The 21,927-nt window shown below is 26.8% G+C and overlaps 1 protein-coding gene across 1 annotated transcript; it reads right to left on the bottom strand.

Moving 5' to 3' along the window:
- Window positions 1-6,360: 6,360 nt before the first annotated feature.
- Window positions 6,361-13,731, bottom strand: LOC113872566 (bZIP transcription factor TGA10-like). Its single transcript, XM_027510206.1, has 11 exons — window positions 13,562-13,731; window positions 13,271-13,374; window positions 12,538-12,629; window positions 12,269-12,400; window positions 11,920-11,988; window positions 11,755-11,814; window positions 11,530-11,607; window positions 11,117-11,192; window positions 10,726-10,997; window positions 9,578-9,817; window positions 6,361-6,510 (listed from the first exon to the last, which is right to left on the bottom strand). Exons 1-11 carry the CDS (start codon window positions 13,729-13,731, stop codon window positions 6,361-6,363), a joined length of 1,443 nt encoding a protein of 480 aa, XP_027366007.1.
- Window positions 13,732-21,927: the final 8,196 nt, after the last annotated feature.

The following is a 21,927-nucleotide window of genomic DNA, read 5'->3' as shown; positions in this document are numbered from 1 at the left end:
TAATGATCGATATTTGATAGACTCAGCGGTGTAGTTACTGTTAGCTTCACATGGGAATCAAATCCTCATTTCTATTGGGGTAATCGTAGAATACAACGCTAATTTTATCTAGATCTTGTTCATCTGAAGCTTACGATTAATTGATTCAACAAGATCGGAGAGAATTTTATATAAGCATAATCAGCTAATTCTTGTACATTATATTATTATATTCAACGGTAAATTCAGAGATGGGTCCATGTTTTCTCAGCGCAGTATATGTTTATCCGAGATTATTTAGAGTTGAACCCCTTTTAATTTTCTTCTCTGGTCATAAGGAATTGGAAATGATTTCTTTTTGGTTCAGGAAATTCACCCATATTAATAAAATTTGTATTCATGAATCTCTCCTTTATATTTTTTCAACATTGTATTCATGGATCTACATGGCCCATAAAGAACTTCTCTTTGGGTCAAGAAATGGCCCGTTAAAATCTGGACAGAAAAAAAATGACCAAAAATTGTGTTTGTAAATTGAGAAAACAACTTTTGAAGATAAAAATATTTGTATTTTAGTTACTACCCATAAACTAAAATTTAGTATTTATATCCATAGCAACTTTATTATTCCAAGCATTACATTAAACTAAAATTTTAACGACTAATATGCAACCCAATCACCAAAGAATTCCATGAATCTCTCATACTACTAATAATAATAAAATAAATAAATAATTAAGGCCAACTACTACATTGACAAGACCTTTTATCAAAACAATACCTCGTAATATCATACCTACCACTCTTGACAACTACTTGCGAGTTACATAGACCAAGTAAAAATGGTTCTATGATGATTGCATTGTTTTTCATGCATTGCGTTACTGAATGTTTAGAGAAATCTTGCTCATCATTGCTCTCTCGATTACAACTTGTCACCTGCAACATTAATTAAGCAAAACATAAGTCAAATAATTTTCTTTTTATTTAAATTAAGTCAAATACCTTATTATCATTTCTTTTTAATTTTACCTGTTATACTAATGTGCTTCTGTCGTTGCCCATGTTTACTAAAACTTTTCCTTTGGGATTGCTAACCTATGAAGAATTTTCAATTCGTAGTACAGAATATTATGCTTGAATCGTTGATCACAAACAAACAATTTTGCCTGTTGACCTTAGGTGCCTTTTCCATATAAGTCAACACCCATTCTTTATGAAAATTTATTCATTTTTTGGTTTCAATCATTTGTAGGAAGAAATTCTCTTCGACTCGAGAAACATTCATATATGATGACACTAAATTTTTTTATACAGAAATTTAAATTTAAAACCTTAATTTTACATAGTTTTATATTTTAATTTTACATTATTTTTTTCTTAAATCTCTTTTTTTCCGATAGTATTTACTATATATATATATATATATATATATATATATATATATAATCATTCTATTATTTTATTTATGAAATTTTATTTCATTTTTTTAGAATTATTGCTTTATTTTTTGAATTGACTATTTTTTTTTTATTTTATTGTAAGAAGTTGTGTCAATATGAATTAGTTAAAATAAATCAAATCATAAAAAAAATTATAAAAAAAACTAGATAATGAAAAAAATTTGAATTTATTTTTAAACTTTAAGATTTTGGAATGAAGACTATAATTCTCTCTCTCTCCCTCATCTACACTTAAACTTCAAGTCTTCTATCTAAAACTGTTTCACCTTTCACATCCACATCATCTTTCTCTTTCATTCCATTCACATGTTACCTCCACAAAATCTTCAAAAACTAGTATTTTCCATCATGGAGTGATATTTCTTTCATAGTAGATCAATTGGAGAGTTTTTCTGTCATTTTTATTTAAGAATCTTTTTTGTTTAGCTTATGTTATTTTCAACATATATATCTAAGCACCTCTTGTCATGAGGTTGGAGTAGATACTGGATGTATCTCTTTTGAATTTTAATTTAATTTTATAATGATGTTAGTTGTTGATTAAAATTGTTCTTTTGTTGTTATTATTTTTAAATTGACTACTTAAAGATTAATTTTAATTAATTAATAGACAATTATATCATTAATATGTTCACTAAGCTAAGAATTTAAGTTTATGAGTTACGAGAATCAATCTTTCACTTAGTCTTTCAATTAATTATTTAATTAAATTTAACAAATCTAATGAGTTTATTATAATATTAGGATAATATTTGGATAAGAAGTCTATCCTTATTCTAGAATCATTATGTAGTGGTAATAAGCAATTTGATAATTGCTCGTATTAATACAATTGATTTAAATTAAATTAAAATAAATAAATTTATACAAATTTATTATGTGATTTATCCTTATTATTAGGTAGAAGTAATAACTAATTTGATAATTGTTTGCATTAATATAATTAGTTTAAGTTGAATTGAGATACATATAAGTAATCACAAAAAGAAATCTATACAAATTTATTATGTGATTTCCGTATGTTTTATCTTTTTCAATCTCTTAAATCATTTTACTTTTTATTATTAATTCAAATTTTTTAATTATTGCATCATTTAAAATTAAAATAATATTAATAGTAAGTACTTGCAAACATAGTTTATGAAAAATGATATTGAAATGATTTATAATGCTTCTTTTTTATTACAATTTGATGGCCACTTCATTGTATGTTAAAAACTTCTTAAAAGTATTAAAACTCATAAAACAAAAATATTACATAAATATTTTATTATAAATAAATAGCCTGATTAAATTTTAATACTATTTAATAATTTGCAAATAAACAAAATGGATAGAAATATTACTTCAAGATTGTGACTAGATTAACTGTTTAAAAGTTAAAAATATTAATGTAAGAAAATTAGAATGATAACTTTTATTTTGTAAAATTGTAGAAACGTTATCATCATATATTTTCCATTTTTGTAGTTTGATGAACGTGACACCCATTAATTTCTGTAAATTCCATTCATTATTTTATCTTTGTTTTTAAATAATAGTTTCATTCCGTATTTTCTCATACATTAAATTCACCCAATGTGAAAATGTGTTTTTTTTAAAAATACTGTTAATACTTATCATGAAATTATGTCTTAGGATAAGTACAACACCAAATTAGCCCAACAATATTTTTCCACTCATTTGCAATGTAGTAATTTAAACGAGTTAGGATCCATTAAACGATATATCTGCATATTTACATTTTTAATATTTTTTTATAAAATATGTGATTAATCAATTTATTTATTAATTTCAAAATTCTTATTAGATAAATTAATTTTATAAAAAAATAAAATTTTTAAATATTTCATCACATTATTATTATAAGAGATAATATATTTTTAAAATATAAATAAATATTAAATTTAAATAATATACATACAAATGTTTAAATTATATAAAATTTTATATAAATAATCATAAAATAGTATAAAATAATTTAATAGTTGAATTGATTCACATATTTTCAACTAATTTTTAGTCACTACATATACTAGTTATTCTCCAAAAGCAAAATGTTTTGTATCCTTAGTTTACACCTTACGGTTATGGGCGGTGATGCGTTATGTTTGGCAGAGTTAAATGAAAAAACAAATCAACATAATTAAAATATAATAAATTCAATTATATATTCATTAATTATTAATAAGTAATTTAAACTAACTTGATTTAACTATAAATGAGTTGATTGAGATTGAATATTTGAGCACGTATTTAAATTATTAAATTAAACTAAAAATACTTATCGAGGGAAATCTTAATTTATACTTAGTTATTAAATTATTCGTAAAAACTTACATTTAAAAATAAAATTAATTAAGTGTTTAATAGCTACAAAATTTGTACAATTTAAATTTAACTCTTATAAACTTTTTAATTAGGATATAGTTTATATTTTTTATATAAATTATTATTTTTAATTCTTTTAACTAATGGGATTTATTAATATACTGTTAATTATTAGTTTTTTTAAAATTATGTTAAATAGAAGGACTAAAATAAATATAGAAATTATATTGAAATAATATTGTTTTAATCAATACACATCGTGTATAAAGTCGGAAAACTTTTATGTGCACATATGACACATCATCGGTGAATCATGTGATGTACATTTTTTTTTATATAAAATATAATTCAATTACTAAAGGTATTAGTACAAAAATATTGAAAGCAAAACTTATGTTAGAAAATTTATGTTTATGTTATAAATTTAAAATTTTATTCTTAAACATGAAATTATATTTAATTTTACTTTTTTTAACACTTGGCTTTATTATTATTATTATTATTATTATTTATTTATTTAGTTGTATTTTTTACTTCTGATTTGTATTGTTTGCAAATTTGAGTTCTCAAGTTTCTTTTAGTTGATTAAATCTCTCTAATTTTAAAATTATTTAAATTTGATCCTCCAATAATTATTTTTTAATGTTTTAATTATCCAATATTTTGTTGAGCTTGTAATAGATTTAAAAGTTTAAAAGTAAAAAATTTAGTGAAAATTTCAAGCATTTGAAGAGTTTTATGAAAGGGAGATTAGAGTTTAAAGAGAAAAAAAATAATTTGGGGCAAATTTTGATATTTTTATTGGTTAGTTTTGATAAAAAAATAAAATTCATCGGTTTAATTTGTAAAATAATTGGGTTAGAATTTATGAATTTTCGGCAGAAAAACTTGATAGGGAACAAAATTGTAGAACTTTAAAACTAGAGAAATTTAATTGACTGAAAAAAGAAGTTGGAATATCAAAATTACACACAACCCAAATAAGAGGGAAAAGTATAATTAATCATATATTTGTTTTATTTAAAACTTATTAAATAATGAAATATTTATAAAATATTTTTTACTAGAATATTCTCCCCCTTTTTAAATATCAACATTATGTATTCTTTAAAAAGTTATATTGATATTTACGTTTTCATACTATACTCTTAATTTAATTTGTTATTCTCAAATCTAAGTAACTTATATTGTCACATATTGATTTATGTGCATTTAGTTTATATTTTAAATTTTACTTAAATTAAAAAATATCCACTTAACATATGAATCGTAGTTGCTGGCTGATTATTTTATGCAATTCAAATTACGAAAACAAAAAATGATAATATAATGAGTATTCATTAATTTTCCACATAATTCATTTGTCAGAAATAAATGTTACTATACTCTCGATTTTTTATATTGTTTTAAAAAACTATTTTTAAACTATTAAATCTTCAAAATATGAAAAGAAAAATAGTTTTTTTTTTACATGTCTAAAGACAAAAAAAATTCACTAAATTTATATATGATAAATTTTTATTAAAAATCATATTATATTACTAACTTTAATGAATAGAAAACATTAAATACATTAAATTTTAATAAAAAATATTATTTATTATTTTTTTATAGTGTACCTTACAATTATTAAAAAATAAAAATAATTGTATATATATTTGTAATTAATTGTGAGACAGTCCACAGTCCGTTTCATTGCAAAAGCATTTATGATATTTATCACATTTCTCTGAGTTAATTATAAGGTCTTAACAAGTGGGATTAAACAAATAGTAAATTTTCTAAAAAATTATATTAAAAATATATGAAAGTGAGTATATTTTAACACTTTCAATAATTTTTTTGTTTTCTTAATTAATACCTTAGAACAATAATTGGGATTTTATTTAATTATATACATTAGAAAAGTCAAACAGTTCGTATAAATTAAAACATTACTTTTTTCATTAATTATATTTTATTTATGACATGAGAGACTGCCTATTTGCAGTCAAACTTACAATAACAGACCATCTAATTCTTCATCTGTACATTTATAAAAAAGAAAAATAAGAATATCAAAAGATAACTCAATAAAGTGCAAAATTAGCAAAAGATTAAGAGGAGAAAGAAAAAATCATTCCTGGACCAATGTCTATAAATTCATTAATGGTATTGATAAACATTCAACAGCCTATGCATGCAAGCATTCAGGGACCACGTGGACAATTCATTTCAACTCCTCCAGTTTCCGTTTTCTTATCCTCATATGATAATATTCTTAGCGTTAACTTCACAAACCATAACCTTCTTCATCAATTTATTAACTTTGCATTCATCCTCTTCCTCTTCTACCACAGTCAAGAATATGTAGCTGCCAAATATTTTTATTATTTTTTTTATCAATTTTACTTCTAGTTTTAGTTAATATTATATAACAATGTTTATGTGGGTGGGTCTATATACATATATATAGCTAATTCATCAAATGGTAGATAGAAGGTGGCACCAAAATAGAATTAGGATATTGAATTTATAATTTAAGGGAAATTAAGAAGCTACAAGGTCATATATCTAGTTAGACATAGCTTGAGGGAATGCACACGCATTACTCTTGGCGAGGGCGTGTCAACCACAGAGAACTCAGGGCTCGAAGACGATGGAAGTACTCAGAAATTGCCACCAAACACCTCGCAGCTTGGCGTGTTGTTAGAAGATGATGCAGACGGTGAATTGTCTGGTGCCTCAGATTATCAGCCTGTAAGTTATCATTGAATTTTCAGTGAATAGAAATAAAATGCATAATTTTATCGATTCTTTTTCTTTTTAGAGTTAGATCGATTATAGGTTGCTTGAGTCAAGAACATATGTGACATTTGTTAGATAATATTAAAAACTGTTTCATTTTATATAATAGACATGAACACGTTGAAAATATTAGTGATGGAATATTGTCCCACGTGATGCAGCAATTAAAAGTGGTATGAGCTAACTGGACTGTAGGAGCTAATGAACAGATAAAATTGGCAGAAGAAGGGTAGGGGATACTAGAACGGTGCCCTCTTTTCAAATCTAGTTCTCAAACTGGAACCAGATTTGCAACCTATCCCTATAATTGTTTGCATCATATGTACGATGAAGTTGCAAGTCAAGTCAAGTTTTGAAACATATTTAAGTGAAAAATATATGGCATATGGAAAACGTTGGATTGGGTAAAGCAGCCACTAGCAAGCAAGATGGAAACATCTTCATATGTACTCATGAAATAGATCAATCAGTCAAACTAAACCCATTTAAATAGATCAACAAATACATCTTCAGTTTTCTTTTCTCTTTCGTTGATATTCGTGTCCCCAATTAAATGTTGTTGATAAAGGAAAAATAAATACACCCTCACATTTTTTTTATAATAGAATTTTTTTAATGTGTTCAAAATAATAAATCATAAATTTTATTTAAAAAATTAAAGTTTAATATTATTATTAATGTATTAAATTTTGTAATATCTTATGTTTTTCATCAACATTTACTTTATAGTATTCTTATTGTGTACTGTTGGACACGTACTAAAAAATTAAAAACATTTATTTTTTTAGCATGTCCATAATTTAAATTTATTCAATTTTCATTGACATTTTATAAAATATAGACGACTTATACTTTTTTTTAAATTTTTCCTGAGTAATTAATACTTGTTTGGCAGAGAATAATAAATGAGATATTAATTAACATAGGTGAATGATATAATAGATAGTTAAGTAATATTTTCTATAAAATTTAAAATATTAGTTCATGTGTAAAATCTTAAATGCTAAAGAAAAAAGAAAAAATATATATCATAAATTTATATTATTAAAAAAAATTTAATATTATATTTAAAAAATAGTATTAAATGATCAAATTAATTAATATATTAAAATAATTAATTTACCTATTTATATGAGTGAGAATATCTTATTAACAAAAGTTTTATAATAAATGACATAAAAAAATTTAATAATTAATGCATATAAATACGATTTTTTATTTTTCACAATTTAAAAATATTAACTAAATTAATCATTTCTTATAAAAAAAATATATAAAAAATACTACCAACCAATAAAAGGATAACAAGACCAAAGAAAGGCATAATTGTTATATATCTTTCAAATATTAACCAAATTTAATTAAGTAAAAGGTATGACGATGCACTTTGCTCTAGAATTATTAATATAGTTTTAATGTATTTTCTTATAAAAAATTTAAAGGTGGTGATTAATAAAAATATTGATGGAAGAGACAAGATTGAACAGCAAGAGGAGACAAGAGCGTTTTTAGTCATAGCTAAACAAAGGCTACAATTAATTGGTCAAACAGAGACAGGACGAGCTTTCAGACTAATTAATAGGAAAGGTAGGTTGCTTGCGATAAAATCCATATTATAATCATTATGATAATGTTGTCTACCTAAGGAATCCTCTATTTTCTGTTGATATTATTTTCATTTGTTACTTGTCATATGTTCAAACCTATTCTTCGGAGACTTGTAATTAAAATCAATTATACACCATAGAAATTAAGCATAGTTGGTGAACCGACCTAGTTACCATGAATGTCATCAAGAAATTTTTGACATCTTACCATTGCAGCCATCTAATTATACACTTTTTTTTTTGTTGGCTTGGGATCTGTTTGGAAGATGAAGATGTTCACACCTAGAACCTATAAAATATTTTATTTTTAAATTTTGGGGAAATTTTTTATTTGTCTGATTTACATTTAGATGTATTTTTAAAATATAAAAAAAATAATTATATAACTTCAGATATAATATACTTGTTTGTGTTTTTAGAAATTGCCAAAAAGCAAGTTATGGTGAAGGCTCTATATGTTGTGTATTACGGTTACGATGATGACATCACACAGGTATGGAGTTCAAAACATATCTTTCAACGAGGGACCACTAGTTTTGCCATAGACTCACGTGTACATAACCAATGTCACAACTACTGATTAGTAGTAACCTTATGCATTCATTGTTAAATGCATTGATCAATTAATATATACCCTCTTAATATAATCAAGTACTAAACTTTGGTGATGTATAATTCTGTGTGTCTAATCCCAATTAACAAGAACTAAAAGCGGAAATTGATTATTTTCTTAAAAATTTAGTAAATGACATATTCAATACTTAATAAAGTTTGCTTGTGTAAAAAATATTAAAGATGTCATTTAAAAATGTTTAACACTGAAGATGGATATAATAAACAGTGCGAACGCCGCCCCCTCCTAATATGAAAATTGTGGCAGATTTTATAATCTAAGTTTGTAGATTCCATGGAACAAGCTGGTGCGAGAGAGAGAGATGCATGGAAGTGGTTGTTCATGAGAGGGTTGGGAGTAGGTCTCTCTACCCAATCCAAGAGGGAACAGATTCTCATTCTTACCTGACCCCCACGAGATCAGTTATGGAAACTTTGTAAATATGTCATGGGGGACCACAAAACTAGTTAACCAAGATTTCATCATCACAAAACTTACCCAAATCACCCCCACAAACTCAACATGCATTCATCAACACTATTCTTTTTTCTCTTTTATCTGGCCTAATCTATCCCTTCTTCTTGTATAGTTTTATGTTTTCTTAATTTATCTTTTATGTATGTCATTAAACTATCTTTATATATATATATTTTGTGTGTCGCTTAGTTCTTTTGTAGTATTATTGACCAAAAAAATTAAAACTACTAGGGGTAAAATGTAATTTATGCTACATGTATATATGCAAACTCTTTCAAAAAGTTAGGAATGAATGTGGTGAGTCAAAGGATGTAACGTACCTGTCTCACAAAACTTTCAAGTGTGGAGAGCTTGTTCATTGCCACAGCCATCTGTCCCATGTAGTTAGTCATGTTGGGAGTGCAGCACAAAGAGTCTGATGCTATAGTGTCTGAGAGAGATTGGTTGAGAGCTTCAAGACCTTGAGAAAGAGCCTCTTCAGCCTCTTGTGTAGATTGTTGCAACCCACATATCCCAAGAATTTGTTGCTCCGTAAGAGGCTCAATTTGACTCAGAATAATCTAAAATTAACACATATTAATCAATGAAACGTATTTAAACCCACTAATAAATAAAAAAATATTTACACCTAAATATTATATAATGCTTAGGTCATTGTCTAGGAGTTAGGTTCCTTTTGTTCATATGCGTATCACAAAATTTTATGGTCAATGAGGGGTTGTTTACTGATTAACTACATTACAAAGAAAAAGGTGGCATGGAAAGGGGAACTTCATTCCCATCAACTATAGAGAGGAAGAAGACAATTAGATAGAGACCCGTGCCACTTTCCTATACTCTTTCCTTTCTCAGTTGATCTCTGATTCCAACCAGAATATGAAGTGAAAGGTATGGCTTTATGGAAATGAAGCCTAACTCTACCAAAACCGGAAATCTTCATGATACCTTTAATTCCATATTCATTGATTACATTTAATTCATTGCCCACAAATTTTCTTTGGAATCCCCACCGACAAGTCAATGGATTTATGTAAATAACTTCTTATTAAGTTATCCAAATTTAGGGACGGATTCAGGGAACCACACACACACACACACACACACACACACATATATATATGTGTGTGTGTGTGTGGTGTGAAAGCATGAGAAATTTAAGATTAATTCATAGCTACTCCTCCTCTTCACATATAAGTATGGTTTAAAATTCAGATTGCAACCGCAACATCAAAAGTTTTAGTTTTTGAAACTCCATTAATTACAACCACAGCTGTAACTGCAACTTTCTACAACGTCAAAACTTTTGAGAATTCTACAACCGTGATTGTGATCACAATTTTAAATCTTTCATAAAAGATAAAACTAAGTTTGTTTTGGTGATTTGTCATCTAGTTGTGTCAAAATATTGAGTGGGGCATGCATGTAGATAGCATTTTTTTAAGGTAGGTCGGGTTTCAATTATACATACCTTGATGAGTTCAGATGGCCTGAACCCACCGATCCACATAAAGCAACGTTCAGCTGGGGTCTTCCACATACCAAAAACAAGATGGAATACGTCTGTTTTGGCCACTAAGCTCTTGAGGTTCATTACTTGATCATAGTGAGCCAAACAGTTGTCCACATATAAACGAAGCTCGTTTTCATGAAGATGTTCTTGCACTGCAGCTCTTAGCTCACACACTAGGCGGTGGTGCTCCTCTAACCATCTTGAATATTCCACGTCAAACATTGCAGCCTCTGAAGTTATTAATGCACAAAATTATATCACATGCACAAAATCATATTGGGTATGTAGAAGTGAGCATAACACATATCGAGATCATAAATGTTTTATTTGTAAGTATTGAGAAGATCACCTGAGCTAGTGCTACTCATAGCGATAGGAATGCCTTGCTCCCCTCCCACTAGTCCACTTCCACCCATTAATATGCCCTAACATAGTAACACGCATTACTTGTTAGTTGTTGGTGGTATTGCTGTTTGAAGTTGCATTGCAACATAATCAATCACGGCACACACATTTATTATAACATTTTATAACACTAAAGACATGTTTGAAAAAATTTTATTTAAATAAATAATTCTAACTTTCTTTTTAAAAGTTTTCTCTTAAAAAAGCTAAATTAAATATGTATAAGTACATGTCCATTGAACTTATTTTGAAACATATATTAACTTTTTAAGAGTTTTTACAAAGAAAAAAATATTTCTTAAAAAATAAGATAAGAAAAATGCACCAAGTCTTTGCCATGAAGAGGTTGTTACTTACTTGAGTTCTAGCACGCTGTAACTCCTGTTCTAGCTGATTAAGCTTAATCCTACTTGACTCTAGCTGCTGAACGTACGCCTAAAGAGAGAGAGAGAGAAGCACAAATAAATTAAATTGGTATGAAGTTCAAACTGTAAATATAAGAGAAGCTTTGACAAGTTTTGCCTAAAATGTGTAAAACAGCACAGTTGAGATAAAATTATCTTCCAGAAGAATTCACAGTACCTTTTTCCTGAGCCTGCTTTTCCTCGCTGCCTCTCTATTCTGAGCAAGTCTTCTCAGTGTCTGTGCACGTTTTAAAAGCACATATTGAGCGTTAATTATCAAATCCAAAAGAACATAAAGACAAAAAGAAAGTTCAAAGAAATACAATTATTTAGAGCAATCAACCTTAGGATCTGGTGTTTTGGGTCCTTCCTGTTCAGAACTTGACGTTGTTCCCTTGCGATTGCTTTCTCGCTGATATACCACATGCATATTACGCAGGTGATCAATGAGAGAAAAATGGAAAAAAAGAAAACTATTCATAAATTTAGTCAAAGATATATATATTTAAAAGAGAAATACAAGTTATACATTCTTCAACTTATTTCATGTGATTATTTTTTAAATTTTCAAAATAACATTTTAAAAATTATCAGTTTATGAAACAAGTGTTTTAATTTTTTTAAAAATATATTGATCATGAAGAGTGTTAACGAATGTGTTGCATATATTTCTCCATGTCTATGCAATGTACTTTTACAGCTTTGGGTGGCTCAGGCGCAGAGGGGGCGGCATCACTGGGTGGGTTGGCCAACTTCATGGACGGTTCTGATGTTGATGGTCTTTTGGAGCCACTGGTTTGTGGAGAAGGTAATTCCATGCTAGCCTACCAAATACAAACGAAATTATATATTATATGTTATTTAACTATTAGCACATAGGTGGCACATGGGATAATATTCAATATATTATAAGGTATGAGATATAATTGATAGTGGGATATTATTATTATTGTTGTTGTACCTTGGAATTGGATGGAGGCACTACGTGCATAGGCTGAGATGGGAAAATGTTGAGAGTTGGTGGTGGCCTCATTCCTAATGATGAAGAGTTCTCTGCTGAGGCGCAGACATGCACGGAATTGAGCAACATCAGTTATATATATGTAAATGTAAATATATCAATTAATTAAAGCAAGAATAGCAAGTAACATATGTGTGAGAAATGAAGTTAATGACTGAAAATAAGAGAGATGTTCTATAAGAGACAAAATGATTGCAGAACACCACAAGAGAGGTGTGGGAAATTGTCATGCATTTGTAGCTTGGCCATCCAAAAGCAAAAAGGAAGAGTGAAAAAAGTAAAAGGAAGAACCCACCCATGCCCTATGTGTATCTTTTTTCAGTACATGTGGAATTGGCGAGAAGATCATGCCACAAGTTTGTTACATGTCATGATCTCACAGCACCGAGCAATCAAACAAGAAATGAATAATAAAAAAAAAAGGCTGAGAGAGAGAACAAGTGAGAGAGAGGATCAGTTTTTCATTTTTCTTTTTGTTTTACTTCTCTCTGCAAGGATCCGGTCAAACAAAGTACCATACGGCAGATAAGATATGAATCTCCTGAAACATGCTTTTGCCGTGACCCAAACGAACCATCCCTTAGAGAATCTTTCAAATGAAATGAAAAGGAAGAGAAAAAGTGCTTCTCTTTCTGAATTTGAAGAAGAGAGAGAGAGAGAAATTAAAGCTCACGTCTTTGGTCTTGTTGAACACTGGAAGGGTCAGCCTGTCCATCGAGATACAAAAAAAAGGCTTGATCCAATTCCCCCAAATCATACGCTCCCGAATCTTTGCTTCTATTGAACATAAACACATGACAGTAAGAGAAAATTAAAACAACAAAAATTAATATTAATATAATGATAGCAATAAAAAAATGTCATATAATTGTTTTTTTCCTTTTCTTCATCAAAATCTTGATGATCCGTCACACAAAATAGCTTGGGAGAAAGTCCACTACAGTGACTCATTATAAGTACTCACAAGTAGTTTCCGGGGATAGAAGAGGATGATGAAGATGGCATCATTCCAAAAGAAATTTGGTGTTCTTGAGTTGGATGATGATGATGATGATGGGGATGAAGATGTGGGGGTGGTGGGAGTGGTTCAAGTTGGGTTGTTGTTGGGTTGGTGCTCTTAACAGTGGAAGCCATGATCAGAGAGGAACCTAAAAACTTTGTCTCTTGCTCTTGTTGTTCTGCTTCTTCAATAGCTATAGAAAACCCCATTAATGGTGAAACCGCCTTTGTTTTTTTGCACTTAAAATCATTTCCTTTATCCACGCAGGGAGAGAAGGAGGAAGAGAGAGTCGGTTAGAACCTTGTAATCAAATAGCTGGAGAGTGATAATAAAGAGAGGAAATAGAATTGAATGCTAAGAAACAAAAGACAAAGCTTCTTTTTTCTTTTCTTTTATATCTCTCCCCCTTTCTCTCTCATCTTAGCTATTAGAATTTATTCAGACCAAGCGGTTCCAGGAAATCCTCTTCAACTCTCTCTCTCTCTCTCTCTCTCTCTCTCCAGAAAAACCACTTAAGAGAGAGCATGAGAAAAAAGTATGTTTGTTTATTTAAAAATACAAACACAATTTTTTATGCCCAAGTTATACTTTTTTTTTTCTTATCATTCTCTTTTATATTTTACTTTTTTGTTTTTCCCAAAGGTTTAAAGATCATAAGAATGTGAAAACAAAAATTAGAAAGGTTACTTTTGAGTTTAAGGGAGAGTATGTGAAATGGAAAGGCAGCAATGGCTTCCTTGGGTAGCCCTTTTAGTCTATTGGATGAAATGACCAAAAAGTCTTAAATTGTGTTCAACTTTTACTGTGTACGTTTTCATGCAAACTTACACGTAGTTCCCTGAGGCAACTCTGTCCATTGGATCATTACTTAGCCACTTTTCTTTTCATATATACTTTTATTTTGCCTTCTCTTGTTTTTGACGTACCTTTTTTCTCTCTCCTTTTCTTAAAAGGTTTTATGTTTTGAAATTTTATTCCCGTGTCCTCTCCTTTTTTAAGAATTTTTTAAATAGCTAATAATAATAACCATTAATTATGTGATTTTTTTTCACACCTTGTAATCCCTTGTTAACTTGGAGAGTTAACATTCACCGGCCTTAATGATTTAGATGGAGATATATATATATATATTAAATTATATTCCCATGTATATGTCTTCTTAATTAAGCCATTGAATAAATGCTAGAATGATATTCATTGAATTTGAAAAATAAGTTTGTCACAAGTTGAATCTTATAAATCGTTTTCAAGAGTGAGGAATATCTATAGAATAATTACAGTCATAAGAAACTAGCTTGCAGACGTAAGTTATCTCTACATGGTAGATATGGTTGAAAATACTTCAATTTTAGCATTGTTCTCAACTTGGATGAAATTGACTTTGGAAAGCATAAATATGTTGGAATTTCGTAACTTGATAATTTCCCAACAAATTTCAAAGCACGGATCATACGCATTCTATTTTCAAGTTCCACAACTAAAGATTGGATCCGTCGCCTATTAATCCTTGAAGACTAGTAAGCAAATGTCAACCAGATATTATATAAAATACTCCAAGATGATCAAGTTTTTATTGTTCTTTTCCAACCAAAATCACAGGTAAATGCAAGATTGTTTAATTAATTAATTAATGTAGCTTGGAAAATTAGGCTTAATTAATAATGTGCAATTATTTGAATTTTAATAGTGAATTATAGTTCTATTGCAAGCTATTATTTTAAGGAAAAAAAAATAATCATATACTCCCCCGCAAAAGTCAATAGCTCTTATGATTCATATTCATTGATGCTTATTTACAACCTTGTTAAATTAGTTGCAGTTGCAGACGGGACTCTTTAAAATATATAACGTGTACCTATTAATTAATTAATTAATTAATATATTTATGTTTAGATTAATAAAAATGGTCAACATAAACTCAACAGTAAAAGGGGGCGGGGCGGGGCGGCGGACGGGGCCGAAACGCATTCAGCTGGATGGAGGCACGTGCATTGCAGTGTTGGACTCGTGTGAGAAAATTTAGGAAACGCTTATTTTATTTTATTTTTTTAAGAATATTTTCAAATGATCAATTGCTTTTCAGTTTTATTTATTACTTTTTTTCACCTAAATCTAAGTATTTTTACTTTTCTATTTATTTATTTGAATAAATTATGCCTATTTCTTTTATAATTTTCTTTTAATTTACATTTTTAGAATTTACTTAAATTGAAAAATATTTGTGTAAAGCTAGCCTGAGTAACACTTATCCTTGATATTACTAAAAAAATAAATTTTAATTCATATTTTTTTATGACTATTAATTAATATAGAAGGATCGAAAGAAACTGCGTTACACTATATTATAACTTATGGATTGCAAATTTGGAGAATGATTGACACAATCGCTTTTTAAAATCAATTTGCAGAGAAGTTGTATGGAAACTACTCTCTAAACATCATTTGCATAATGATTAAGAATTAATCGATCTTTAAATTTCTTATTTTAGAAAGTGTTTGACACATAGAATGCTCTCCAAGTTGCAGTTTAGAGAGCATTTCTTTGTTACCTGCTCTATAAAAGTGAACCTTCACGAAACCTCTTCTTTCATGTCCTCGTGTTCGCTCTTCTTATGTACTTACCACCATGCTCTTTATGTATGTTCTAGAGCGCCATATCTTCCACATTCTGAAACAGTGAAGAAATAAATGATGAGAGGTTTCAACCTCTTCTATACAAATGGAGATAGGCCTTCATCTTCCAAAGAAACACCTATGAACATTAGATTTTGCTTGGATGCTACATGTCCATTGACCAACAAGGATACTTTCAGTGGGACCATATTTTCCTAATTGTTTCTGCTATTGACCACCCTTCATTACCATATTTTCCTGATTGTTTCTGCACCATATTAGTAAATCTTCCTTTCCCTTAGCCACTGTTATTTCCAGCTACACCGTTTACAACATCTTTGATCATCATAGACAATACTTTACTCTTGAATTTTGCTTTAAACGTGAAGTATCCAATCTATGCTTGTTAATGCCATATTTTTAGTATATGACCTTTTAAACGTACCTTGAATTCTGCAGCATACTTTTTAATGTATTAAATAATCTTAATATTGTAAACATTTTGCTTTTTTTTTTCTGCACTAGTTACTCATTGTTGTTATGCATGCTTTGATTTTTTCAAAGAATTAGTGAGATATTAACATATAACTCAAAGAATGAGTTGGTTATCAACATCTTAATTAAATATTTTTAGGATAAATAAGCTATACATCGATCAAAAACAAATATAAAGAAACTGAAAGAATTTAATTTAATATTATATAATTTCACTAAGTAATGAATCATCAATATACCATTAATCTCGCTAAATATAAAGTTACTTGAAAGTCATAGAAATCATATTTTTTGTAATGACTTAAATCACTTGACACTGTATATAGAAATATATAATAATATTAAAAAATTATAATATCATTTAACTATTCCTTTTGCTTATTTTAAACAGTATTAACATTTGAAAAGCCTACAATGTCAGAGACAGAGAACAAACACAGACAATTAATTCGTGTAAAAAATCATATATCTCATACATTAATAACAAATCTATCTCACTAGGAATATTAAAACAAATAAAAAATTTGTAGATTAAAAGATAATTCGTTATGTTTAGAATAAAACTTTTAGGTATCTATTCATGTATATCTTCTTAATTCATCAAATTGATTGTTATTTAACAAATAAAAAGCGAAATTAACAAAGTCAAAAGCAATTATAAATGACACTGTATAAATAGTAACTAGTTTAATATGGTATAATAGTAAGAATTTTTATTTTAAAATTAAACAGATAAATAAAATTCACCAACACATTTTATTAACTAGTTTAATAGCTTGTACAATATATAGGTATTATATATATATATATATATATATATATATATATATATATATAGTCAATTTTATAAATAATTATGTATATATGATAAATTTATTTTAACTTAACTATATAATTATGAATATTTTGTGTTAAATGATAAAAATTTAAAATATAATTTATTTTAAAATATTTTTATTGCATTGTGTCAAAATAAATTTAATAAAGCATCAATAATCATTATACATTAATAATCATAAATTTAATAAATAATACTCTTAAAAGTAAATTTGAATTTTGAAAAAAAAATAAAAATAATTTTTATAAATGTAAAAATAGACATTTATGAAAACTCTAAAAATTTATATAAAGTAATAAGAAAAAAGTTAAGTAACAATTTTAATCTTCAAAATTTTAAAAAAAAAGTTAACAATTATGTGAGTTAAGAATAAAATCATTGCAGCAAAATAAAATATAATTCACACATTATTCTTAGACTATGTTGGTAAAGATAACTTATAGTTTATTTACACACTTATACCTTATTAACTTGGTTAATAAGCTAATAAAGATGTTTGATAAATACAAAAAAAAAAAAAAAACTATAGTTTTAGAAAGCTAGCTTTTCAAAAGCTAGTTACCAATATTTTTATTACATTTTTTATCCTTTATCTTTTTTAAAAATATAACTTATCATTTATATAATTAAAAAAATTGTTAAACATCAACATTTTATTAAGAATAAATTTAGAGTATAAGAGGTATTTTAATTTATTACAACTTTAAAAGGAATTAATAATATATGTTAAGAGATTATTAATCTAATTCATATATACAATCGATCTTTTTAAAAGTCTGCTACTTATAAAAGGGATAATTAATAGAATCAAACATTTCACTATAGATTAACACACTATTATTGAAAAAAATATTATTTCGCTGAAGCCAAACTGTCTATATTACCACAAACCATACCATTGTAACACTTCTTTATTTCTTTTTACCACAATAGATTCCATACATGCTTAGTAATGTCTCGTGCAAACTTCTAAGTAAGCATAAGCTGACATCAAGTCATTCAAATACCATATACCACAATTTTATGGAGACACTGTAATACAAAAAAAGATGCAATATGTCTTTATTTTTATTATCACACAACTCATAAGCTTCCAATATAATTGTTAATTTATGTTTGGTCAAATTTTTTCACATCAGGACGAATGAATACTATTACTTTTCTTGGGGCACTGACCTTCCAAATCTTATGTAAGGCATGCACTAGACCTAGTTCCAAACTGCTACCTACATTGAAGAAATGATGAAAATAGTGATAAACAGATTGTACAATATATTTCTTTTTACCATCACACTTTCACAATAACATATCATTCATATTTTCTTGTTATAATTAAAATTTAGCACCTTAATTTTTTATTATTTTATTTTTTTCATTTTTATTGTATTTTTTTTTATTTTTTAAATTTTTATTTTTTATATCATGAATAGTTAATAACATATTTTGTTATACAAAAATAAATTAATTAGATAAATAATACTTTAAAAATTAAGAAATAAATCATATCGAATTTTAATAAACTACTTTATTAATGCTTTTGTCAAGCTCACACATAACATTAATTATAATTTAACAAAAAAAAGGGGAGATTAATAAAGTCAAAAGCAATTATAAACGAAAAAAAACAAAAATATAATAAATCATATAATAGATAAGGAAAAGGTAAAATTTAAAATTAGCATAAAAAATGACAAAGAACTTCAATATGTTATCTTAAAATAATAATTTGATCATACAGTAAATAAAAAATAATTTTAAATAAATATTAATAATTCAATATATTAATAACTATAAATTTAAGAAATAATAATATTAAAAGTAAACTCCAAACTTAAAAGTTACAGGTGTCTTTTAAATATAATTATTATTTTTAAACATTACTTTTGAAATAGGCTTTAACAAACTATTATTTCTTAAAAATATATTTTTAATTAATAAAAATTTATATAATTTTAATATTTGGTAGATGACTAAATAACAATATTTTTATTAATATAGGGACTAATTAAACTAATATATATATATATATATTATGATATACAAAATAAATAAAATATTAATAATAAAAGTATAATTAATAATTCATCAAGTAATTTATACATGGTATGAGCAGCTCACCAGTCATAGAAATTTGTTCCTCACTCTAACAAATTAAAATATAAACTAATGATGAGGCGTTAATGTTTAATGAAGAAAAATGAGTTACATACTCTGATATATACGTTTTTAAATTAACATTGTAAAATGGTTAGAGTGTCGTTGTCGTGGAACTTTTTCCGTTTAATTGACTATATTGAACTCCATGATAAACCAATATTGTAGTCATAGCTTGTAACAATGAGAACACTTTTTTTCTTTATTTGAAGGTTGTTATTTATGAAACCCCACAACAACCCTTATTCTCAAAGAGACAAATATTGAATGTTTAAATAAATTGAAGGAGAGCTGTGGTAAAATGGTTTAGGTATATCACTAACACTTCCAAAAACATATTATTATATAATAACCAAAGAAGTTTAGCTTTTATGGTGATTCTAGTAAGGAATTTACCAACTATTAGATATGCTCTACGTTGCACCATTTCTCATCTGAAAGTGACTCAGAAGGATCACAATTACATATATTCTTTTAACTCTTTTTGCAAACCAACTTTTATACTTAATATAACTATTAACCCAAATCCCATGATATATGCTCCATATTTTTCATGATCGCTTCACTCTTAAATATATGATTATTTTCCAAAGTAAGATAGCATCCCAACAACACGTGATCTATCTTGGTAAATTAAAATTTCAATTTGCAAATTATAGAGAAACTCTAAATTAATATTATAGTGAAATGCTGTGGATGTTTTATGTTATATTATATATACTAATTATTATGAAACTGTTATTATTGATTTTGTGAGAATAAACAATATGGTTTATTATACTAAAAATATTTTTATTAAAATAGAAATACTAATATATCATTAATGCGTTAAATATTTGTATAATGTAATTTTTGTTAATATAAATTCTTAAAAGTCTTTTATAGTAAACTTAATAAATAAAATCCCATTTTCTTTTTTGTTGTCAGTTGATGGATAATTAGCAGTTGGGTTCTATATTATATTGATCAAAGATAAATTAGGTTACCCAATCCCATGAATCATTATAGTGTAAGGTTTACATAAGCCAAAAGATACGTGGAATTGATGCATATAAAATTTGATAAAGGTTTTTGATACGCTAATTTAAATCTAAATATCACTGTCTCCTACTGATCATGTTATGTCTTGGTTGCTATATCAAAAGTGGCTTATTTTCATATTATGCTACTTTGTTGAGAAACCATTATGTAGTACAGAATATCATGTGTTTTTGGTCTCTTGCCAAAATCACAATATCACGTCATCCCATTTGAGTTTTTATCAAACTCTAACAGAAATTATCATATATTTATCAAGTTTCAAGCCCAATGTTATTATCCTTAAGTTGGTAAAGGTAACATTTTTTATCAAGAAATTTAGGTTAAAAACAATTTCTGTGAGTTAGATTACATGTCAAATAGGCATATGCTCCAAAATTATAAAGCAGTAAACCGAATATTTTTCATTTAAAAAATAAAAAGTTAAGAATGATACTGTTTTAAAAATAATAATAAAATATAAAGGATAAATATATCATTGCCGAATAAATGTATCAAGCAGGATTTTTTTTTAGCCAATAGTCATGATCAAAAGATTAAGATTATATTTATATTTGTGTAAATACATAGTAGAAAAATGTAAAATATAAATCAATAAATAATAATAAAAATCATATTATAACAAAATAATGTGCATAGATATATAACCTTCAATCATCTGGGGATGTTGACAGAGGTGATAAAAGTTATTTTAAGAAATTAAAGTTTATTTTGAGTGAACTTCTTAAGAAAAAATTGGATGAAAAATAAATAATAAATAAATAAAATTTCTCTCCTAAATTAAAAATAATTTATCTCCTTAAATTTTAAAAAACATAAACGAGAGAGCTTCACAAAAAATAAAATATATATATATATATATATATATAAGTTAATTATTTTTAACTTATAAAAAAGTTTTATTTATTTTTTATACTGATTATTTTTAAAAAAAATTAACTAAACTAAATGTAAATCTACTGGTCGAAGGGATCTAATTAATATTATATTTAAATATTAGTGGCTTTATTGGACAAAATTATCGTTGGATTATGTGTAAACATAATTTTGAGTTTTAAAAACAAAGTGCTTTTTCATTAAGGAAAATCATGATTTACAAACTATAATTTAAATGTATCATTTTACCAATTTCATGATTTCACTAGTTCCAACACACACACACACATATATATATATACACACATTTGGATTT

Source organism: Abrus precatorius, unplaced genomic scaffold (assembly GCF_003935025.1).
Source record: "Abrus precatorius isolate BTA unplaced genomic scaffold, Abrus_2018 Scaffold7, whole genome shotgun sequence".
Taxonomy (NCBI): domain Eukaryota; kingdom Viridiplantae; phylum Streptophyta; class Magnoliopsida; order Fabales; family Fabaceae; genus Abrus; species Abrus precatorius.
This window is presented reverse-complemented; position numbering and strand designations above follow the sequence as displayed.